We start from the raw sequence: 21497 nt of genomic DNA, 5'->3' as shown, positions 1-21497 counted from the left end.
GATTGAGGATATTACACATAATAAATAATATTAATTTATGATGAAAAATATATTTAATACAAATTTGCAAAAGACAATAAAAATATATATTCATTGCTTTATATGTACTTTGTTCGCACATAAGTCTAGTTTAAAATGACGAAGTATACAAAATAAGTTAAGAAATACGAATATTGTTCCTCCCAATTACTGTTATTAATCCATTGCTTTGCAGCTCTCTTAAAGCTTCATCGAACATATCTCGTGTAACAAGCTAAAAATCATAACAACTTTCAAAAGTTTTCTGAGATACTGATGTTTACACATTATAACAATTATACTTATATGCACAGTACTTTTACTAACCAATTCAGAAGATTGTTTTATTTCAGCAAAAAGTTTTTGTTGATTAAGTATATGAATTTTATCCTTGCTTTCAATTAGTTTTTGAATTGCGTCACATAGTTCTTTCCTCCTTTTCCTAGTTCCTGTAGATATACCTGTAGTTAAGATAGTTATGTCTATTTTTCCGCTCAATGGATCGATTGCTGATTGTTTTATAGCTTCTCTGTGCAACCTATTGATAATAAATTAAATATCTAGATTTACTTGAAAGGTTTATATTGAAATTATTATATACTTATCAATCTAATATAACCTCCATGCTTCTTCAACATCTTGCAACTCTACAACAGAACTCAATCGCACTTTAGCATGTGCTTCGGATAAACGTATCAAAGACTCTAATTGTCTAGGATATGCTGTTATCTGTCCATATCCTCTTCCAACTCTTCTCATATCAACATAAGCTTGTATCAGTCTTTGTTGACTTTCCTCATTGAGGACAGGATGAACGTGTTCTTTTGCAAAAACTATATAATCACGAACAATACTTCTATTTATCAGTTCATCTTCATCTTCCTTTATTGTCTTATAGTATAAAGATACCATATGAGTTGCAAGTCTACCATCATATGCTTCATCTTGTGGATCTAATATTAAAAAAATCAAATCAAATCGAGAGAGCAGTGTATGCGGTAATTGCACATTTTCAACCACCTGAAAATATATATTCTGATATAATGCACCCTATAACCACAATAAAATTCGTATACCGGTTGAACCTTGTAACGTTATTGTCTTAAGTTGTTATGTTGTTGGTGAACCAACTGAAATCTCTTTATTACAAACAAAATTCAGATTATCTCATTGCTCTCATGATTATAGAAATAAAAACATAACATCATTAAAGAAAGTATATATAGAGAGATCGTGAAAGACTATAGGTTCGTTAATTACAGAATAATTTAAGGTATTTACATTACAAGATTTCGTCCCATGAATGAAAAACAATGAAAAACGTACAGTTTTATTCTTATTCCATTGAGATTCACACGGATTAGCAGCTGCGAGTATACTAGTTCTAGCATTTAATTGACAAATAATTCCAGCTTTAGCAATGCTCAAAGTTTGTTGTTCCATTACTTCATGTAGTACTGATCTTGCACTTTCATTCATCTTATCGAATTCATCAATACAACATATCCCATTATCTGCAAGTCCTAAAGCTCCTGTTTGTAATATTAATTGTCCAGTTTCTGGATCTTTTGTTATATAAGCTGTTAAACCAACCGCACTGGAACCTAAAACATACATTAGTTATACACATAAATATATAAATATATCGAATTCTATTAAACTGTTTACTCTTGTTTTACTCCACCTTTGCCACTAGTATATTGAGATCGTGGTACCAAATTGTATATATATTGTAATAATTGTGATTTACTTGTACCAGGATCACCACAGAGTAATATATTAATATCTGGTCGAAAATGTTTGCCATATATAGTAAAAGTCTTTCTAGTTCCTCCAAACAATTGTAATATAATTCCCTTTTTTACATCATTATTTGCATATATACTAGGAGCAATATGTCTTGCTAATCGTTCGTAGATATCACCCTTTTGCGACAACGATTTCAAAATTTCTATTCTTTCCGGTGTAAAATTATGTTCTTTTCCGTCTTCTTGATCATATAACCTATGAATAACTTAAAATAAACAACTGATAAAAACAAATTTTAGAATATGTTTATTTCCTTACCGTTTAGAGTTGTGCTTTCTAAAATGAACTATATCGATATAAGTCTTATAAATGGCTTGCAAATTGTGATCAAAATTAGGTTTATGTGTTGCCGCTCTATAAATTCCAGTAACAGAGACCCTATCTCCAGGCATCACAGCATCTACTAAGTTATTATGCGCAAATAAAACAATAGTGTGTGGTGTCTGTCCTTGTGGCATCTCATCTGGAGCTTCTTGTAATCTAATCATTTGTTTATCAGAGAAATGGCTCAAATTATGTACTAAAGTGAAAGAATATTTATAAGTGCAATGTGCACATACTGTAGGCTCTTTCGTTTTCCCTTTTTCAATTTCCACAATGGTTGTAAAAGCACAAACGCTACATTTAAAATAAGCCTCTCGCATTTGTGGAATTAATCGTGACACTCTAATTACCATTCCTGGTATTGTAATTAATTGATCTACATCAGTAGGGTTTAGTTCTCTCATAGTTTTAACCTTGGTCACATTGAAAGGGCGTACTTGAATTTGATGCTCCAGAACAGCCGCTGGAAATTTTTCAAAGAATAATTCATTTGCTGCCATATCTAGTGTTGGAATTGCCTCTTGAGGATATGAAACCAATTGTTGATAAAGATGTTCATTAAACGTTTTTACATGAGCGCAATTGACATTTAAATATGGTTCCTCCAAGGTATGTATCTCTTCTAATTTTTGAAGATACAAAGGTTCTGACAGATTCATATTTTCTGGTAGTTCATCATTTTCTGCATCTGGGTCAATAAATTGTTGAAAAAATGATTTGAATTGTTCTTTACACTGATTTATTACTATGTTTGTCCCCCAAACAACCAAATGAGCTCCTGCCGTATCACTTTCTGATGTACCATTTGGTGCTTCTGCAATCTATTGTCATCGTCATTCTTAATTTATTGTTCTAGTTATTAGCGTTATCACTAAATTAATATCACCAATATCAATATTATTATTTATTTATTATTTGATATTAACATACGATATTAATATTTAATATTTGATATTATCAAATATTTTGATAGATAAAATTAATAAAGTATAAACTTTTATTTTCATTTATCTAAATTTAAATTTTATTCTCTCTAAAGTAACTATAATATCTTTTTAAAATATTAAAACTTATTTAAGATTTTCCATAATGGTATAAAGTTTAAAAGTATAATCTGCGTATAATAAATTTATAAAATAATTTTAAAATTAACTATAAAATAAAATTTGACTAACTATAAAAAAAAAAATTATGCCATTTCACAAAAATTAAGTATTATTCAAATTTCTAAATTAAAGAGCAACTGTAACATCAAATATCATTAACTCACTGGTTCTTGTAACGTAAATTGACGCAACCGCCTGTCCGTATTAATGTCAGGTCTATGCCTAATTGGAGTGCCTCGGATTCCACTTCTTGGGGTACGTATTGATCCCAGCGAGCTTGGTGTACCATAATTAATCGGAGAAGATAATTGTAGACCACTTTCTGAACCATTAATTGGCCCAGAGTGGTCTATAAATTGATCACCAGAACCAATAGCACTTTCATGTTCAGAAGAAGCAACAATTGTTGCAGCTCGGTTTCCAGTACCTAAGGTACTTTGTTGTGTACCAGCGGTGCCCCATCTTAACGGAGTTTCTACATTATTATCAGCTCCATTACGAGCAGAATTACCTTATACACAAAGTTTATAGAATAAATACTTACATATCGTAATATAATAATGTATGTAACACGTACAATAGTACTATAAGCGTGAACATAAAATAACCTTTAAAATATACATTATATATACTTACGGGGAGTACCAAAAGCAGAAGGGGATCTAGTATCTTGATTTTGTCTTCTAGGAGTTCTCCCAGGACTATCTGCATCTGATAATCTCATAGGACTCGACATTGTCCTTTGTATATTTCTGTTACGTTTCTGAAATGAAGAAAGAACATCAAACACTTGTTTTCCCGCGCTTGAAGCCTCTTATCATTAAAGATGAAATAAACTATAACTAACTGTGGATAGCTAACAATACTTAGGATCTAGTAACAAAAAATAATATACATTAATCCCTAGTCTAGACCCCATAAAAGTGGTTTACGTAGTATCTCAAACCCATGTTTATGTTAGGCTAGAGATGAGAAGCTAACGTTTTTATTAAATTTAAATTTCAGATGCCATATTGAAAATGTCTAGGAAAAACTGCTTTAGTAATATTATATCAGGGAACAAATCTAGTAAAAAAGGAAGCGAAACTTAATGAAAGAAAGTGTTTTAAACATAGTTCTTTTATACAATTATGATTATCTGCTATGAAACTGTAATAGTTCATTGACCGAAATAAATTTCAATTTTGCTCTAAGCAAATGAAGAACTATTCCGCTCCAGCCATTTCAGGAATCCGTTCCAACCAATCAAAACTAAAGAAAGTGTTGGCACAGAAAATTTTTCGAGTTTGTTTGCTTGTTCAATAAATTATTTGTTATTTGTTATTGTTGAAACCAAGTTTCTAATAATTATTTATTTTCGTTGATTCGGAAAGAGTAGGAAAATAACAGTCAATGTAAGTAGGCTACCCGCATACGTACTACGAATTACTGCCTCTAGCGGTCAAACGTTCGAACTATTATATGTGCATTTCTTTCTTCGCTACTTCCTTCGTAACAGAAACTTATGCAAATCTAAGAAACGGTGAGAGATGAAATATCCGTTCGTAGTGTGAAGCTTAGAATTTTTTGATCATCGGTTTATATGACCGTGGTCAGAATACGTGTGCAATCGTGAATCGTCCAAAATCGTGTTTTTATTAGTGTCTTTATAAAAAAATATACAGTGAACAATTACAGGTGCAAGAAAGCGTAGTACATTTTTGTGGATTGTTAATTCTTGCAGTTTAGGTAGACATGTTGCTTCGGTTCCTTAGTTTTAGTGATTAACATTAAGTCTCTTCTTGTTTCTTACAATCGATTGCTATAACTTAAAAAACAGCAGTAACAATGCATAGGCACGGTACTTATGATAGATGTAAATTTGTTCATTGTAACAATGGGAAGCACAATGGACACCGTTTGTTTCGATTTCCATCTAAACCAGAAAGACAGAAAAAATGGATAGAAAATACAGGTAAGTAAAAAATATTTATACTTTTATTAAATTATTTGGCTGAACTTTACTTTAGAGTTTACTTTAGAGAGCCAAAAAATTATTGACCTTTCTGCAATCTTATAGTTTTCGATGTGTAGAATCCGAAAATGCAAGTTTCAAGACGAGAAATCCACTGCTTCAAAAGTTATGACTGTTTCAAAAGTAAAAACCGAACACCATTTTAGGGCACTTTACACGTTATTTATCGTTCTTTTATACATGATTCGTCCAAATGAGTGGAGTCGTTAATTGTAAATAAATGCACGTGGATGGCGACTATTTTGTGACAGGATTTTGAATCGTGAGTATTGAATTCACTTGAATTAGGTTCGGGCCAATCTTCACTCTCCGGCCACCGTTTACTGTTTACGCTAGTACAAACCAACTATCGATGAAATTCAGTCCGATGCTCATCTGCGCAGACAGGAGGAAATTGGCATTAAGGTAATGTGTAAAATAAAAATGTTCAGTTTTACATAGTCATACCATACATTTGGAACCAATGGATTCCTCGTCTTAGAACTTGCATTTTCAGATTCTACACGCTGAAAACTACAAGATTGTGAAAAAATCAATAACTTTTAGTTCCTAAATTAAGGTATAACCAATGTGGTTCGATGATTCAACAAAGCGCAAATCATTTGTAATTTGACAATTCCAATCTTTTTGTTCGGCGGATCGTAGGTTCTGCTGCTCGGTTTCTATTAAGGTATTTGTAACGTACATTGACTTTCTCACAATTTTTTTTTGAAATTTTGACAGTGCGTTATTTAGTATATTATCTATACATAATTCAATTTAAAAAAAAAAAAAAAAAAGCCTAGTCTTACTGAAATAGAGATATTCACCTTGAAATTTGAAAGTTTTGGTAAATGTACAGATCGAACTCAACCTTCCGGATTTCGATGATTTTTTAATACGTGGTGGGCAATAGTATATCGTTTTGAATAACTCATTCCTATACATGTTACTGCCGATCGGCTTTGATTTCTAAGATATTCGCAAAAAACTATCGGCACCATTACAGTGAATTCTGCCAATAGTTGTGCGTCTGTGGCAGCGTATACGTCAACATTGGTTGCCGTCCTCTCATCTTTTGTTTATAAATGAAGATCAGGCGAGCTTAAAGTCGTGCACAATGTACATATACGAGACTGTAAGAAATGTGTTATAACATAATTCAAGTAAAAGTGAATATTATCAATACATTGGGTTTGAGTTAGATTTTTCAAAACCTTAATTAGTTTTTTCAGCAGTTCAGGTGATAAACGACAACATAATTCGTCATTATCGTACGGGAGGGCCGTCCCATAGCGGCCGGACTTGAAAAAACTAACCCAAACTCAATACATTGATGATATTCACTTTTGATGAAACGGTGGAACAGTTATGTCCTTTCCGCTTTTGATGATTTTTGAATATGGATCGGGGGCATGATTCCGAACAACTTTTTGTAATGGACCGTTGTTTTCCAGATATTTGCGAAAACTTTTGAGTGCCACTACAGTGAATTTTGCCTATAGTTTTGCGTCTGTGGCAACGTATGCAATAGTATTGGTTGCTGATAGTCTCGCGGTGAACGAGTATAATGACCCGATCGAAACTTAGCCCTTATCTTTTGTTTATGGTATAAATGTATATATAAACGAGGGTTTAGCGAGCTTAAATCCCGCACACGACTGCATATGTGCGGCTACAACAAATGTTTGTTACATATAACTCATAATTCAATTGAAAGTGAATATCATTAATGTATTGAGTTCAGGTTTGGGTCAGAATCTTCAATCCGGACGCCTTGCGATGATCGGCAACACGCGCTTGAGATAATAACAAAATTAATTATAAAAATAATAGGCGGATGAATAATTGATATTATTTTACGAAATAGGATAATCATTTTTACATGTATTCTACACAAGCGCTGTTCGCGGCAGTCGGATTAAGAAATCTGACCCAAACTTGAACCCAATATGTATAAATCTTGTAACTAGGAATGTTTCCTTCTTCTTTCTCAAACCCTTCAGATATTCTGGCAATTTGTCTATACCAGTCTCCTGTATTCTTCATTGTATCTGGATACTCTTATCCTCTCCAATCTCCCCCATTTTCTCTCTCTCTCTCTCTCTTTCTCTCTCTTTCTGTCTACAGTAACCATTGTCCTTATATACGCCCCCCCCTTTTCACTTTGTTTAAATAATAATTTTACACGGCATTAAGAAATTACTCACTGTTTAATCATAAATATAAATAATAATGATTTGTTCTAAGGACTGAGAGGAATTTTAGTTAAAGATTTAAGTCAGAGTTTTAGTTTCCTTGTCCTAAAATTAAGTTAACAATTTACTGCGAATAAAAGTTGCTTAAAGGATGGTCATATTGCGTGCAATGCCGCAGTAGAAAAAACAGTCGCGCTCTGCTATTTAACTGTCACATATATTAAATTATATGACTGTCTATTATATTAAGATGTTTGTAAAATAAATTTATAGCTTCTCGCGAAAATTATGCATTCAGAATTCAACACTACTAAAATTCACGCAGGAAATAGTTGGCTTCGATTCTTATCGACCTCCACGATCAGGACTGCAGGACTTTGCGATCTTCATTTCCGGGAGGAAGATTTTTGCGACGGGACGAAAAAGCGTTTGCTTCGGAATCGTGATCCAATCCATTGGAAGGAAATATCGACGCCTCATGGGCAGACACAGGCGATTGTTGAACCGCAAGAATCAGGGAATTCCACACAAGTAGCAGTAGAAGTGCAGGAGCTTCAAGAACAAGTACCAAGTCCAAGAGAAATCTGTGATAAAAATCTTCAAGGAAATGTTAACTGTGATAAAAATCTTCAAGAAAGTGTTAACTGTGATAAAAATCTTCAAGAAGATGTTTACTGTAGTAACCTCGACGATTTTAATATTAGAAAACAGTCAAACCCTAATTTATATCCTTCGGGGAAAGAATTGTTCCTTAAAACTGCTTCGGATGATACCGATTTGTCATTTTTAAATTACGAATTAGATGTACAAGCACCTATACCTTGTGAAAATGTGACAGTTGTTTCACTTGTATCAGAAAAAGATTTTCGATGCTCCAAAGAATGTAAAATATTGGTCGATTCCTTAACAAAAAGAATAAATCTTTTACAGATAAAGGTAAAGCGATTGGAAAAGAGAGCAAAATGTGTACAAAGTAAATATTCATATGTACGCAAGCAATTAGAAAAACAACTAAGCCAAAAAATTCGCAATATCGATGATTTTCTAGTAACGAATAAACTAGCTAAAGACGTAGGTCTGACGGCGAAGACTATAATTAAACTACAGTTGCGTACAAAAAAGACTCAATATACAGACGACGAGAAAGAGTTAGCGAAGCAAATTTATTTTCAGTCACCAACTAACTATACTAAATTGCGAAATGTGGGTTTGATTTTACCTTCAGAATCCATAGTTCGAACATGGTTCTCTCGGTATGATGGTTCCGGGAATGAATGAAATGATGTTTTGAAAAGTTTCTGTTTATGCAATTGAGTAGTTTGATAAAAAAAAAAAGGGGGGGGGCATGTATGCCAAAATCCTATTTTAAGAAAATTGATTTTAAAGTTTTCATTATGGTATTACTTAATGAAAAGTAATTGAATCCAATTTTTTAAAGGTGTATTAATATATTCTTAAAACGTTCTGGAAACAGAAATAATGATTAAAAGATGATATGCGTTTTTATTTATAAGCTTTAAAAAATTGATTTATATGCCCTTTTTCCATAAATAGTGTGAAATTATTTTTCTGTTTATTTATTTAAGTATAATTTTATTTACTTATTCAGTTACAAATTTTTTTATACAGAACTTACATAAAAGATACAAGCTTAAGACCAAAATTAAACAAAAAATTAAATTTCTTAAGTAAATATTTTTATACAAGTTGCATGTGTAACTGTAGTTTACGCATTTATTTTCTGATGTCACCTTATCTAGCTCCAATAAGTTATATACAGGTATACTCATCATCTTTTTTTCAAAATTGTTACACTTCCTCCCCGTTAGTTGACATGAATTTATCTTTATGAGGTTCAGCTCGGTACTTGAATCTTCGCTACTTGAAGAACGTTTTCAATCCGTATTCTGCTGTCCTCATCCAGATATTGGCATAGACTTCTTGCGTCAATCTGGTTCAATCTGGTTAAAAGCTCTAAATAATTTATGCGCTTCTTTCATAGGGATTTATTTCAGAAATCATTGGCTCTTTTTGTCCCTGTTTACTGCATCCTAACCGAATGTACATAGATGCATTGATACGTTAAATTGATGTTACTTACGTTAAATTTTCCCGAATCAATCTTTTTAATTGAGCTTTTTACCTTATTCGGGATGGCAAATCCGTTTTCCTGTACAATTAACGCTTCTCTTATATAAACAGCCGAATCAATGGCCAATTTCTTTACGTCACCTACTTTGATTTTAGATTATTTGACGAACAGGGCTGTAAGGATTTTGGTACGAGGAGGTAAGTCAAGCTCGAGAAGAATTCGTCGGGAGACGGGAGATGAAAACAGGAGAAATTCCTTACCACCAATCTGAAGACTATTCGCCTCATCGTTCCTAAATTTCGACATCGCAATTCGACTTTCTAAAAACGGCATTTCTAAGATTCTTGCCTCAGCAATGGAAAATTCATTATTAACAATTTGAAAGTTCACATCGACATAATGAACTTTCTAATGATGATTTCGTCACAAGTAAGTATGATTCTTGAATCGATGCCCGTGAGATTGTAGTCGATATTAGTATTTACCGTTTTGCTTCATTATATTAAGTTGCGAGCCAGCGTCAATAAGGAAATTGGCAGACCTTTCTTGGAAACAATGATGAAACAAGTTAATCATTTGCAAAGGATCGACCAATTCTGGCTTTACATTACTCGGGATTGAATCCTTCATTAATTTTAATGCGAGGTAAAATTTAAAAAAGAGGTATTCAATGACTTTGCAGCATTCTGTTGAGGAACCATTTTTTAATGAGGCGACTGACTGTCGAATTCAGGCAATTTAACAACAGGAGGGTCCATTTGCGTTGTCACGAAGATTGATTTTTGAGGCTGCGATACGTCAGCAGAAGATTCGGGATTAGCAGTAACAACCATGGTTGGACAAGGCAATTGGTTCTTCATTTCGGGCAGATCAACGATGAAGCTCTACTTGCTTATGTTGGCAAAAGACTTAATTCTGAAAATTTTGATATGTCAATATGAGATTCGACTCGCATGGTTTCAAAAAATATATCTTCGACGTCAAAAAATGAAATATTAAATCTTAAACTACGACTATTTTTACATTTCTTAAAACTTATCGTATATCGTATATCGTAAACTTATCGTATTTTCTCATACAACCTAACAAATTTGATTACAAAATAACTACGTTTCATAGAATACACGATAGACGGGAGAGAGTTTGCAGATTACAATCTAATCAGGCGGTACTTATTTTATACGCAGGCTATTTTGGAGTCCAGTTGAGTCCAATTTTCCAGATGTTGATCTCATTCAGCGCTTGGATAACAGGTCGCAGGTCGCAGATCGCAATAGTCCTCCAATAATTGCCAAGAAATCCAATTGCGGTATTCGTTCAATGTCTCGATGACTGACCAAGGAATGGATCAGGATACTCGGTTGTGTGTCATGTGGTAGCCAGGAAATGGATCAAGATATGTCGGGTGCATTTAGCAGTGAGTGAATACTTGCACGGCCGCTGTCATCATTCTTCCGGTATTTACACTCGCTCTAGGGGAAACCGTGCGGAAATTCAAGAGCAAGAGATATCGCATCTTCGCAAGAAGCCTCTCACCAGCCGGCAAAATGGGGGAAAGCTTCCTCTCGCCGTCGATCCTCAAGTGTTCCGCAGTCTCTTCGAAATTCCACGGATATTTTGCGTATCCCATTACTGTCAGCAAAAATTGTTGCGGCCTAGTTTGTTAGAAAGTCGACATTTTGGAGCGAGTTCGTGGAACTCGCTGATCCGTTCTGCTCGTGATGGCTTCGATAGCAACTCGAAATGTAATATAAAATCAATCAACTTACATTTGAATTATTTAAATATTTTAAAACGACAAATTGAACAACAACTTAAATTTTACAAGAACGAAAATGAAGAATGTTTGTAGCAAACATTTTAAGTGCCAAGAAACAATTTTTCGGGAGGAAAAGAAAACTTATTCTTTAATGTAATTCAAATTCACGAAAAAGAAAGATGTGCCTGTAGAGAAGTCTGTATGTGTCACCTCTTAACCCATTTGCATCATGGCCCTACTTCAGAGGACTGGTCCCTATCACCGCGCGCGGTCGGTCGTAGGTAAATGACATCCGAATTTTTCATAGAGTTTATCGAAAATTTACTGTTCAAAACGATTGGTAGACAATGTTACTTCGCAAAAATCGCATCTTACATTCTTTATAACAGAGAAAAAAAGCAAAAATTATTTATTTAAAAGAAAATTATTTAGATTAAAATGGAAATTAAAAAAAAAAAAAAAAAAACAGTCGCAGCGCGCTCAATAAATTTTTTTCACTTACCATGTTTTCTGCAAGCACTCTTCAACTAACTTCGATATTGCAGAAGGAAGCTTTGGGACACAATATATTTGAATTCTTTGATTAATTTACCTATCAATCTCGTGGCTCATCGGTTTCGAATCTTTACTAACTTTTGGAGAGTTAGTACACGCTAAGTTGTTTTTTGCAGATCTTTAAACTGCATCGTTTATCGCTGGCTGACTTGTTGTAAATTATGCTTAATTGCAGCGGACGGGTAGTCATTCAACAAGATCAAACACTTTACTATCGAGTGCGCTCACAAGGTACTTGAGATACTCTCAAGTAGTTACATTCTTAGTATGTTTATAAACACTATCGATGTGCTCTTGCGTCGTTCTTGCTTCTTTCTAATGCTTATTAAACTGAACTCACGTAAAAAGATACTATATTAAATTTTGAATTCAGTTACTCATATGTATAACATTTGCGCCTACAATCAAATAGATGACACTCTGTATAATCCTGTATAACCCCACTGCGTGACTTATCTTATATTAAATAAATTAGTTAAAAATCAAAGTTAATTAAGATTCAAAGAATTGTAATGTCATGTGTTATAGGGTGAATCTATGGCTCTTAATAGGGTGAATCTATGGTGGTGCAAATAGAAATACCGCAGCAACATAGTCGATACAACAAAGGAATTTTGATAACAGATTTTATCATGATTTTATTGACTAAGTGTTATAATTATTAGTCATCATTGAGAACTAGTTGTAATCACTCGTTTGTTTGCACGCTTACTTTTGTTGCCGTGAAAAGGAACATTTCTAAAGTATAAAATGCCAGCTTTTTGATATTGTGATGAACACTAATTAGATATATTTTTACTAACATTAGCTATTAACAACTAACTCAACTGGATTATAAAATAAATGGATAAATAAATAAAATAAATTTGTCAGTTAATAGTGAGGATATATTATTATATATCAGACAACAAACATTAGAGATTAGACTTCTCGTTGCGCTTGAAGTGTTTAGGCTTTTTCCAACTGATAACGTAAAACGCTTTCTGTTTTCCAATTCATTATTCAATTAAAATGCTTAAGAGTTAATTACATAATGTATAATAGAGCAATTTGCTCTATTTAGGAGATTAGTAATTTCTTGATGAAATTTTCCTTCTTGATGTAATTTCACTATCAATTAACGCTTTCACTTACTGGTTTCTGACCTCTTTGTTTAAGCCATGTTTAAGAATTACTATTCATCATACTATTCATTATGGAATACGCTTTCGAATACTTCTGTAACTTGCGTAAGCGATATGTAGATTGCTCTTGTTGTGCTATCAATCCTGCGTACGTAGTCGGATCTTTTTCTAATTTTATTCATACATTCTTAAGATTTGTACCTTCTGTTTGAGGCCTGAGAATTTCATCTTTTTACAATTTGGAGACATTCGAATGTACTTTGTATATATACATTGTTCATATACAGTTGTAAAAAACAAATTTATAACAGCTTGTCATATTTTTTGTTTGCCTGATCAACAAAAGCTTATCTCAGAGAAGTAATATATACACGACCATAATTAGGTTTGGATAATTACTAACGCTATTATGTATTTTGAAACATCATGCGAATTTACATATAGATACATACATGTATGTACATACAAATTATTGTTATGCTACCGTAATGGATTGAACTTCATTCACAGGTTTACACCGAGTTTACAACTTTCTTTTATGTCGTCTGATAATTTTTGCTGAATGACATAAATTTTCGATGCGCATAACTTTTAAAACAGCGATCTTCTTGCCTTAAGTCTGCTATGTTTGGATTTTACACATTTAAAATATATAAGATAAAAATAGGTTACAAAACCGGTCTTTCTCAAAATAGAATTCATGCAAAAACTGTATTTATACAATGCCAATTAAAATGTATTCAGAAGTCTTAAGCTTAAAATATTGGAACACAGTCTGTTGTATACTTGAATTTATTTCAAAATTCATATTCAAATAAAGTAATCTTAAATCGTTTGCAAAATGTTTATATTTGAATTGTTTATTATAAATTGTTTTATAGGTGGTGTATACATATTTATTTTGTTACAATATTTTATTCTACAGCTTTTTAATACTTTTTTTTATTGTGCTTTTACATAAACTAATAACTTGTAATTTGAAATAATATTAAACGCACCATCAGTGGAGCATTGTAGACAAACAATTTTTAAATAATAACATTATTTAGGAGCCATTCAATTCTTTTTGGATTTCTTCCAAAGACTTTCCTTTTGTTTCAGGAACTAATAAATACACAAAGGAAGTTCCGATAACACAAATTACGGCAAATAACCAAAATGTTTCACCAATACCAATTGCCATGGAAACGTTAATGAAAAATTTAGTTACAATAAAAACTAATACCGAATTTAAAAGGCAAGCACTACTTACAGCTACACCCTTAATTTCTGGTGCAAAAATTTCACCCATCATTAACCATGGAACTGGACCAAAACCCATATTAAACATAATAATAAAAATACATAGAGACGTTAGAGGTAACCATGTAATTGAAGTTCCCTGGTTTTCAAGAAGGTAGAAAAAAACTCCAAGGGCGCAAGTTGTTAAAGCCAAAAATATTATAGATGCTAATAGTAATATTTTTCTGCCTATACGGTCTACAATTAATGTGCTCACAAAGACAGCTAATACTTGCATTGCACCTATTATAATAGTTGAATAATGAGGGTCTAAATCACTGCCAACTTTTTCAAAAATTGTGTTAGTATAAAATATAACAACATTTACACCACATAATTGTTGAAAAAACATAAGACCATAAGCAATTATAAAGCCTTTTAAAGCTGCTTTAGATTTGATTAAAGTCCAAAAAGAGGTTGTATTTTGATTGCATTCTTCCAATGCATGTTTTTGATTTTGTAACTCATTTTCGATATTGTACTGAATACCGCGCAATCTAGTTAAACTTTTCTTAGCAGAATCTTCATCGCCTTTTTTTAAATAGTAGACTGGTGATTCTGGCATAAACATAAAAACCCCAAAAAATATAACTGGTATAATACCAGATATAATTGACAGTACACGCATATCAACAAAAGTTCCCAAAACATATGATAAAAGAATGCCTATAGTGAGAAGTAATTGAAAGTAAGATCCAACAGTTCCACGAATTTCATTCTCAACTATCTCTGCTGTGTATATTGGTGCTACCGCAGAAAAAGCTGGACCACTGAGACCAGTAATGAATCTACCAGCATAAAACATGATTAGATTGTTGGCAAAAATTAGAAGTAACCAGCCTAAGGTAAAAGGTATCACCATCAAAAGCATTGAAAATTTTCTTCCTATTGTGTCAGCAAGAATTCCAATAGGAATACATATTACTGCTGAACCTATTGCATTTATTGAGCTAATCCATGAAAATTCTTCTGGAGAAATAGGTACACCATATAAAGATTGCAAGTCTCTTCCACCATCACCAGCAGAGGAGGTCCATGCTAATGACATTCCAGCTGCTAAGGCTCCAAGATTTGCTGCCAAACTTGCAACATATTGAAGCAATCTTTTAGCTGGCACACTTTGATCATCATTGGAGACCAAGGTTTGTTGTGAAATTCCAAGATTAATCTCTTTCATTTTTTTTTTCTTTTTTCTTTTTTTAATTCACTAAATATGCAAAAGAATTAACTTGATTATTATGATTATTCATAATCATATAAATTAATGTCTTTTTTCTGTTTCTCAGAAATAAAATTTTTAATTTACTTATTTATTTTAATTTATATAATTCTGAAAAATTTTTTAGCCTTGAACATGCTTCTTCATATTTTTTATTTCACGCTAAAAGTATTGACAATAAATTTTATTGCTTCCGTTATAAAAATAGAAAGGAGCAGAAGTTTTTTACGATATTATTTATCGCATAAAATAAAATTTACAAAATCGATTTAACGTTTTAAATAGCAAAAAAAAAAAAATTGGTTTAATTATTTTGTGTGTATATTTTATAAATGAAAATTTCTTACCATCTAGCTTCAGATTCCCTATTCTTTTCAATCGTACTATTTTTAATCTCTTATTTTGTATGAAATTCTCTACTTCTTTTATTTAATAATATAATTGTACTATTGCTTATAGCTTATTGTCTACAACCTACATATAACTTGATATAAAACGTTTCATTAAAATAGTTACTAGAACTTTGTCCCATTGCATGAAGTATTTATTGAATGATAACATAATAATCATACGCTTATCTTATCTTACACAGCCAGTTATTTTCTCTTATATAATTTGCAGAGTTACTAATACTTTTTTAATTCTGTTTTTTAACATTGGAAAGTCACGGTCAGTCCTTTCTAATGTACATTTTAGATATTCTCTGCAATAGTGTTCTTTTTGCAAATTTTCTTCTATTATATTTTCGTTTCTATAGATCATTTTATATATACCATTTTTAATATCATATAATTGCTTTACTTTTCTTTGTTTAAGGACCAAACTATGTAAATTCTAAAAATTGGAAAATAGAATTGAATAGTTAGTAAATTATGTTATCTAATGTGATACAATTAGAAACATACATGATATTTAAGCAGTTCCAATCGTTCAATTTCGTTTTCCACAGTGTTAACATGTTCTTTTAAATTTCGTAAAAATTCTTGACACTTGACTAATTTATCTTGAATACTTGTTACTTGATTGTTTAATTTCTCTATCATATTAATAGTTTGTTTCTTAATCTGTTAATAATAAAACATATAATTTGCTAATTTAAAACAAAAAAGTTATCTTAATGCTTACTTTTAAGAGTTGCTTAATTTTTGCTCTTTGATCAGACAAACGTTTGTGCATTACAACCTTCTCATTATGTTTTACTTTTGAATTTCTTTTAAGTCTACCAAACACTTTGTCAACTATAATATCTCTTCTTGTAATACAAAGATTCATATCATGAATTAATTTTTCCTGAATCTTCTTTAAATAGGAAAGTCTCATTTCCATTCTATGAATTTCACTTTTCATTGATGCTATACTTCCAGTATTTTGCTCCTCTTTTACATTTTTAATTGTATCTTGTATCAGTTGTACCTTAATGACATAAATATTATGACAATAAAGAAATAAATGATAAAATAATATAAATTACCAATTACCTTTTTGTCCCATGCTAAACTTTCATGTAGTACAGAATTTAATTCCTCCCTTAGCATTATTTTCTCAGTGCATACATATTTTAAATCATTTTGTAATTTTATAAGTTCTAATTCCAATTCTTGGAAAGACGAAAGACATTCATTCTTTATTATACAATTTTTATCCTCCAAGCCCTTTTTCAGATCTTTTTGTACCATTAAATTTGAATTTATGCGGGATAACTTTTGATCAAGAGAAATTATAGCCTTATTTACATTTGCTTGTTCTTTTGTAAGCATCTCTAATGCATATTCCAATTTAGAATTCTTTTGCCCCATTATCATAACTTCTTTTTGAAGAAAATTTATTTCTTGTAATTGCAATTCTCTTTGTTGGCTTAATGAAACCACAAAACCTTGTTGACGCAACCAAAATTGCTGTGTCTTTTTAATATTTAGTTGAAATTCTTGAATATTTTTTTCTAAACCGACGATCTTCATATCTAATGGACTCAATTCTTCTGCGCTAGTACTTGGTAATATCTAAAATTGTTTGCTTGTAAATATATGACTTTTTTATTAAATTTTTTTCTGAATTCAAAAATAAAGAGAAACAATATATAACCTGCTCAAGAAGTTTATTTATTCCTAAAAGCTTTGTTTGTGCTTTTCCCATCATTACTTCATATTTTCTTGTCTCCTTTTGCAATTCATCTATTTGCTTCTCTTTTCCAGTATTTATTTGCGACAGTTCATGCAATTCTGCTTTTTTATTTGCAATAAGATTTTTAAGTTTTTCCAATTGTAGAAGATTGTTTCCATATGCATTCTCTATACGTGCAACTGAAATTTCACATTGCAATACAGCATTTTTTGCATTTATTAATAACTCATTTACATATTGAGTCGCCTTATCGCATATAACCTTTTCTTCCAACTTTTTAAATATAGCATCCTCTAGATTATTTCTTTTTTCAAAAATATTTTCAAACTTTTTATTCACTTGCTCTTCTTCATATAAATAATTCTGATATTTCTGAAATGATGTCAGTTAAGAATAAAATCAATTAGAATTACAGCATGTTTTATATTAGCATTTAACGATCACAGCATGTTTAACATACATTAAATATAACGTTATAATCGTATTCTGTTTGTTCACTGATTTTTGTAAGATTTAGTAATTCTGATTTACTGTTTGCAATATTTTCATTATATTTTGATATTGCTCTTGATGTAATTTTAATATCGTTTTCTATTCGAAAGGATAAAGATGTCAGATGTTCATTACTCTCCATTTCTTTTTCTGTTTCTTTCCTTATCTTTTGTATTTCTAATAATAATCCATTGTATAACTGATGTGCTTCTCTAAAAAGATAAATATTTCATTGAACTTGAGATGAAATGATACAACATTATATCATGTTCTCTTCTATAAAAAGTTGGCAATAAATTAATTGTACTTGAATTTGACTAATTACCGACTGAATATGAGTAAACAATCAGCAGGATGTTATTTTAAATGCGAATATATGTAAATAATGTGGACGAAAATTTTCCCGTTTAACTATACTGTGATGCAAACATATTTGGAAACGTTTAGTTAACAATCGATTTGCTACACGTGTATGATGAATTTTCAAATCTACTTTTCTCGGAAACAAAGCGTCTTGTGAAAAAAATGTTATTCTACACTTTAGATTTATTTTCACATGTAGAATGACCTTTTGTCAATTGTTCAGTCCTGTCCGGTCCGGAACTAGTCATGTTCAAGTATACCTTATAAATTTTCAAACTCGATTTTCTCGAGAACTAAGCCCTAAACGAAAAAATGTTATTCCATATCTTTCTTTTATTTTCTAAATAAGAAATCACCACGTGCCCGCTTGTGTACATAACTTTTGGCCTCACCAGTATGTCAATCAAATATAATTCAAATATATAACCAAATGTAAGATTACCACGGTAAATTTCAAATTATATCCCTAATCATCATAGATTCATACAGAGAATTTTTAAATCTTCTGCAATACTTACTTTTGTTCAAAATTTAACTGATCATGAATACTATTTCTTTTAGAAATATTAGTTACCACTGATTTCCATATATTATACAGATCTTTATGTTCCGTATGTAGAGTTTCTAAATCTGTATTTGCATCAATTATCATTCTATTAGCATCTTGCTTTTCTTTGTCTTTAATTTGTAATTGCTCATCAATGTAGGCTATTTCTGATTCAATTTTCCATATTTCTTCTTTCAATCGATATAACATAAAGTCTCTTTGCTGTTTTCTCTTAATCAATATCTTATTTTTACTAACATCTTGTAATGACATTTGTTTTGATATTATTAAATGGTCGTTCAAATCCTTTTCCCATTTGGACAAGTAAGAATAAAATTCCAATAAATTGTCTAATTTTTGACATAATTTTTCTTTTTTATCTTTCTCTTCTCTTAATTTTGAATAGTTTTCTTTTAAAATATCCTTAGCATTTTCTATATTATTATTCCTTTTTTCTCTTAATAATGTAACTTTTGATAGTGCCTCTATATATTGTTTTAATATTATATGCTGATGTTGAACTTCTTCTTGCTTTTGATAAAGTTGTATAGCTTCTGATTCTAGTTCTTTTTCTGCACGTTTTATTGACGCTTCCTAAAAGTACTTATAATTAACCTTATGTCGTTATGTTATAACAAATTATTATAGAATGTAACATTTCAAAATATATTTTATATCCTTATATTAAAATTATAAAATATATTTTGAAATGTTATAACAAAATCATTGTTAAAGATAATAGCATAAAGTGTACAAAATATTTATTGTTTATTATATTTTGTGTAGTCAGTTACTTACGAGATCGAGTATTTCTTCTGAAAGTTTATTATCAACATGCGATAAATGCACATGTAGTGTACTTTGAAACTTTTTCATCAAATTATCATTTGGATCAAGAATACTTAATGTAGACGTCATGATCGAGCTCAATTTATTGCACTTTGTTATGAATTCTTTAACTACTTTAAAAACTACTTTTTACAAAAATTGTCTTTTTTATCTCGTTTCATATGTTCATTTAATAATATGAACATACATCTAAATTTTTTTAAATTTCTTAAAAGTTTCATTTAAATGTTTCATTCTCGTAGCACTGCAAGATTTGTTTACATTTAAATTAAATGCGGTTACCACATTAACAGCCAAGTAGTAACAAAATAATAGAAAGCAGTAGAAAATGAACACTTTCTTTTTTTATGATCAATATTTTTTTTCTTTCATTACTTAGTCTTTGAAATATGTATATAATGTAAGTATAAATATTTTAGCAGATTTTAATAATTTACTATTTATACTAACGATTTACTATTATACTAAAAGATATTGTATGACAAAATTTTAATTTATCTTATAACTATATATATTTATTCTATTTAATTAGTAATAGAAATATTTTATTCTATGTCGTTGTTGTATTTAATATTTTTAATATACCCTCATTAATGTAAAATAGTATTAGAATGTGTAATAGGTTATATTTTAGAATACAAAATTGATTAAATTATCTTTTATCTTGAAAAATTTTAGAACATAACGGTATAATATTATAAATTATAAGAATATTATTATTATTATCAAACATTACAAAAAATCAGTATGATTAGTAATTTAAATGCTTAATTATGGTTATGCTTCTAATTTTAATGCAAAAGTTGGTGTATGTTGGTGCAAGTTATTCTTTGTCGAGGGATTCAATATGTGTAGTGGCACTACTGTTCATTTACAAGTTGTATATCTCATTTCTTAAGTATATGTTACTTCAATTATAATATAAATATTGTAGATATTTATATACTGTAAATACGCGTTTCATTTTAAGTATACCATTTATTTATCACTTCTGCAATAATTTACGCTTTAAAGTAAGATATACAAATATTTCTTAATTACAGAATTTTTGTATTATTTGTAGGTTATTTTACAAGATATAACCTTAGATGTGTTATTAACTTTACATGTATTTTTATTTATAAATAATTAGTATAAAAATATATTACCTAATTTCCCCATTTCTCTTTCTCCCTCTTTAAACAGATGAATGCTGTATTAAGTACTGTGCGTGTACTAAATGTATCTGCCAAGCGATATCTGAGTTCTGTTAAATTACCTTCAGAAATAGCTATACCAATGAATAAAGATATGATTATCTGTTGGCATCCAGAACGAGAATTCCCTTATGAATATTCATTACCATTACCAGAAGAAAAACAAATTTCATCAAATTCTGTTTTATGCATTGGTGAAAAAGAAATTGCTGAGGTTTTCAAGCATAAGAAAGAAGAGGTTGTTGTTGAAGAACTTTCTAAATTGACATATACTACAAAACATAGATGGTATTCCAAAAACTGGTGTCGGAGATTGAGAAAAGTAGAAACAGAAAGACCATATCTGTAGTTGCATGCTTATTAATTCAATAAAGTAATATTAAGACTAATTAAATTTTTATTTAGAAAGTACTATTGTCATAGGCTATTTTATGTTTATATTTATTTTCAT

The 21497-nt window shown here is 30.6% G+C and overlaps 5 protein-coding genes across 18 annotated transcripts; 2 read left to right on the top strand and 3 right to left on the bottom strand.

The window, feature by feature from the left end:
* Positions 1–34: 34 nt before the first annotated feature.
* On the bottom strand, positions 35–4801 carry LOC122577114 (DNA replication licensing factor MCM4). Of its 3 annotated transcripts, none has more exons than XM_043748208.1 (9): positions 4677–4801; positions 3894–4020; positions 3422–3768; positions 2086–2972; positions 1703–2022; positions 1345–1622; positions 638–1038; positions 346–556; positions 35–253 (listed from the first exon to the last, which is right to left on the bottom strand). In XM_043748208.1, exons 2-9 carry the CDS (start codon positions 3991–3993, stop codon positions 158–160), a joined length of 2640 nt encoding a protein of 879 aa, XP_043604143.1. In that variant the 5' UTR covers positions 3994–4020; positions 4677–4801; the 3' UTR covers positions 35–157. The 3 variants fall into 3 exon arrangements, with proteins under 3 accessions (XP_043604143.1, XP_043604144.1, XP_043604142.1); XM_043748209.1 differs by lacking the exon at positions 4677–4801 and adding an exon at positions 4105–4238; XM_043748207.1 differs by lacking the exon at positions 4677–4801 and having other exon boundaries at positions 3894–4094.
* Positions 4792–10553, top strand: LOC122577120. 10 transcript variants are annotated; one of them, XR_006320069.1, is made up of 7 exons: positions 5070–5211; positions 5317–5533; positions 5608–5676; positions 5768–5941; positions 9696–9969; positions 10048–10185; positions 10274–10553. XR_006320069.1 is itself a non-coding variant. In XM_043748220.1 (5 exons), exons 1-2 carry the CDS (start codon positions 5085–5087, stop codon positions 8724–8726), a joined length of 1080 nt encoding a protein of 359 aa, XP_043604155.1. In that variant the 5' UTR covers positions 4792–5084; the 3' UTR covers positions 8727–9228; positions 9696–9969; positions 10048–10185; positions 10274–10553. The 10 variants fall into 10 exon arrangements, 4 of the variants coding, with proteins under 4 accessions (XP_043604155.1, XP_043604154.1, XP_043604153.1 ...); XR_006320066.1 differs by having other exon boundaries at positions 5317–5676; positions 5768–5830; positions 5917–5941; XR_006320064.1 differs by having other exon boundaries at positions 5317–5676.
* Positions 10554–12719: 2166 nt separating this feature from the next.
* On the bottom strand, positions 12720–15983 carry LOC122577119 (facilitated trehalose transporter Tret1-like). The gene is made up of 2 exons (XM_043748217.1): positions 15826–15983; positions 12720–15466 (listed from the first exon to the last, which is right to left on the bottom strand). The coding sequence occupies exon 2, from the start codon at positions 15434–15436 to the stop codon at positions 14024–14026; it is 1413 nt and encodes a 470-aa protein (XP_043604152.1). The 5' UTR covers positions 15437–15466; positions 15826–15983; the 3' UTR covers positions 12720–14023.
* LOC122577115 (coiled-coil domain-containing protein 40) lies at positions 15826–19934 on the bottom strand. 2 transcript variants are annotated; one of them, XM_043748210.1, is made up of 8 exons: positions 19800–19934; positions 18973–19595; positions 18060–18303; positions 17561–17971; positions 16957–17478; positions 16604–16891; positions 16384–16542; positions 15826–16312 (listed from the first exon to the last, which is right to left on the bottom strand). In XM_043748210.1, the coding sequence occupies exons 1-8, from the start codon at positions 19917–19919 to the stop codon at positions 16085–16087; spliced, it is 2595 nt and encodes an 864-aa protein (XP_043604145.1). In that variant the 5' UTR covers positions 19920–19934; the 3' UTR covers positions 15826–16084. The 2 variants fall into 2 exon arrangements, with proteins under 2 accessions (XP_043604145.1, XP_043604146.1); XM_043748211.1 differs by lacking the exon at positions 15826–16312 and having other exon boundaries at positions 16388–16514.
* Positions 19935–20111: 177 nt separating this feature from the next.
* LOC122577127 (39S ribosomal protein L42, mitochondrial) lies at positions 20112–21435 on the top strand. Of its 2 annotated transcripts, none has more exons than XM_043748244.1 (2): positions 20112–20250; positions 21036–21435. In XM_043748244.1, exon 2 carries the CDS (start codon positions 21036–21038, stop codon positions 21393–21395), a length of 360 nt encoding a protein of 119 aa, XP_043604179.1. In that variant the 5' UTR covers positions 20112–20250; the 3' UTR covers positions 21396–21435. The 2 variants fall into 2 exon arrangements, with proteins under 2 accessions (XP_043604179.1, XP_043604178.1); XM_043748243.1 differs by lacking the exon at positions 20112–20250 and adding an exon at positions 20690–20863.
* The last annotated feature ends 62 nt before the right edge of the window (positions 21436–21497 follow it).

This window comes from Bombus pyrosoma, linkage group LG17 (assembly GCF_014825855.1).
Source record: "Bombus pyrosoma isolate SC7728 linkage group LG17, ASM1482585v1, whole genome shotgun sequence".
NCBI classification, from domain to species: domain Eukaryota; kingdom Metazoa; phylum Arthropoda; class Insecta; order Hymenoptera; family Apidae; genus Bombus; species Bombus pyrosoma.
The sequence above is the reverse complement of the archived record's forward strand: the minus strand, read 5'-3'. Positions and strand labels throughout refer to the sequence as shown.

Coding starts and splice junctions, on each gene's coding strand:
- LOC122577119 (XM_043748217.1), bottom strand. CDS start 15,436: ATGAAAGAGATTAATCTTGGAATTTCACAACAAACCTTGGTCTCCAAT.
- LOC122577120 (XM_043748220.1), top strand. CDS start 5,085: ATGCATAGGCACGGTACTTATGATAGATGTAAATTTGTTCATTGTAAC. Junction 5,212..7,773: donor AAAATGGATAGAAAATACAG/GTAAGTAAAAAA, acceptor AAATTCACGCAG/GAAATAGTTGGCTTCGATTC.
- LOC122577114 (XM_043748208.1), bottom strand. CDS start 3,993: ATGTCGAGTCCTATGAGATTATCAGATGCAGATAGTCCTGGGAGAACT. Junction 3,769..3,893: donor TTCTGCTTTTGGTACTCCCC/GTAAGTATATAT, acceptor TTTGTGTATAAG/GTAATTCTGCTCGTAATGGA. Junction 1,623..1,702: donor TCAATATACTAGTGGCAAAG/GTGGAGTAAAAC, acceptor TGTATGTTTTAG/GTTCCAGTGCGGTTGGTTTA.
- LOC122577115 (XM_043748210.1), bottom strand. CDS start 19,919: ATGACGTCTACATTAAGTATTCTTGATCCAAATGATAATTTGATGAAA. Junction 16,543..16,603: donor AAATTAAGCAACTCTTAAAA/GTAAGCATTAAG, acceptor TATTATTAACAG/ATTAAGAAACAAACTATTAA. Junction 16,313..16,383: donor TGGAACTGCTTAAATATCAT/GTATGTTTCTAA, acceptor TCCAATTTTTAG/AATTTACATAGTTTGGTCCT.
- LOC122577127 (XM_043748244.1), top strand. CDS start 21,036: ATGAATGCTGTATTAAGTACTGTGCGTGTACTAAATGTATCTGCCAAG.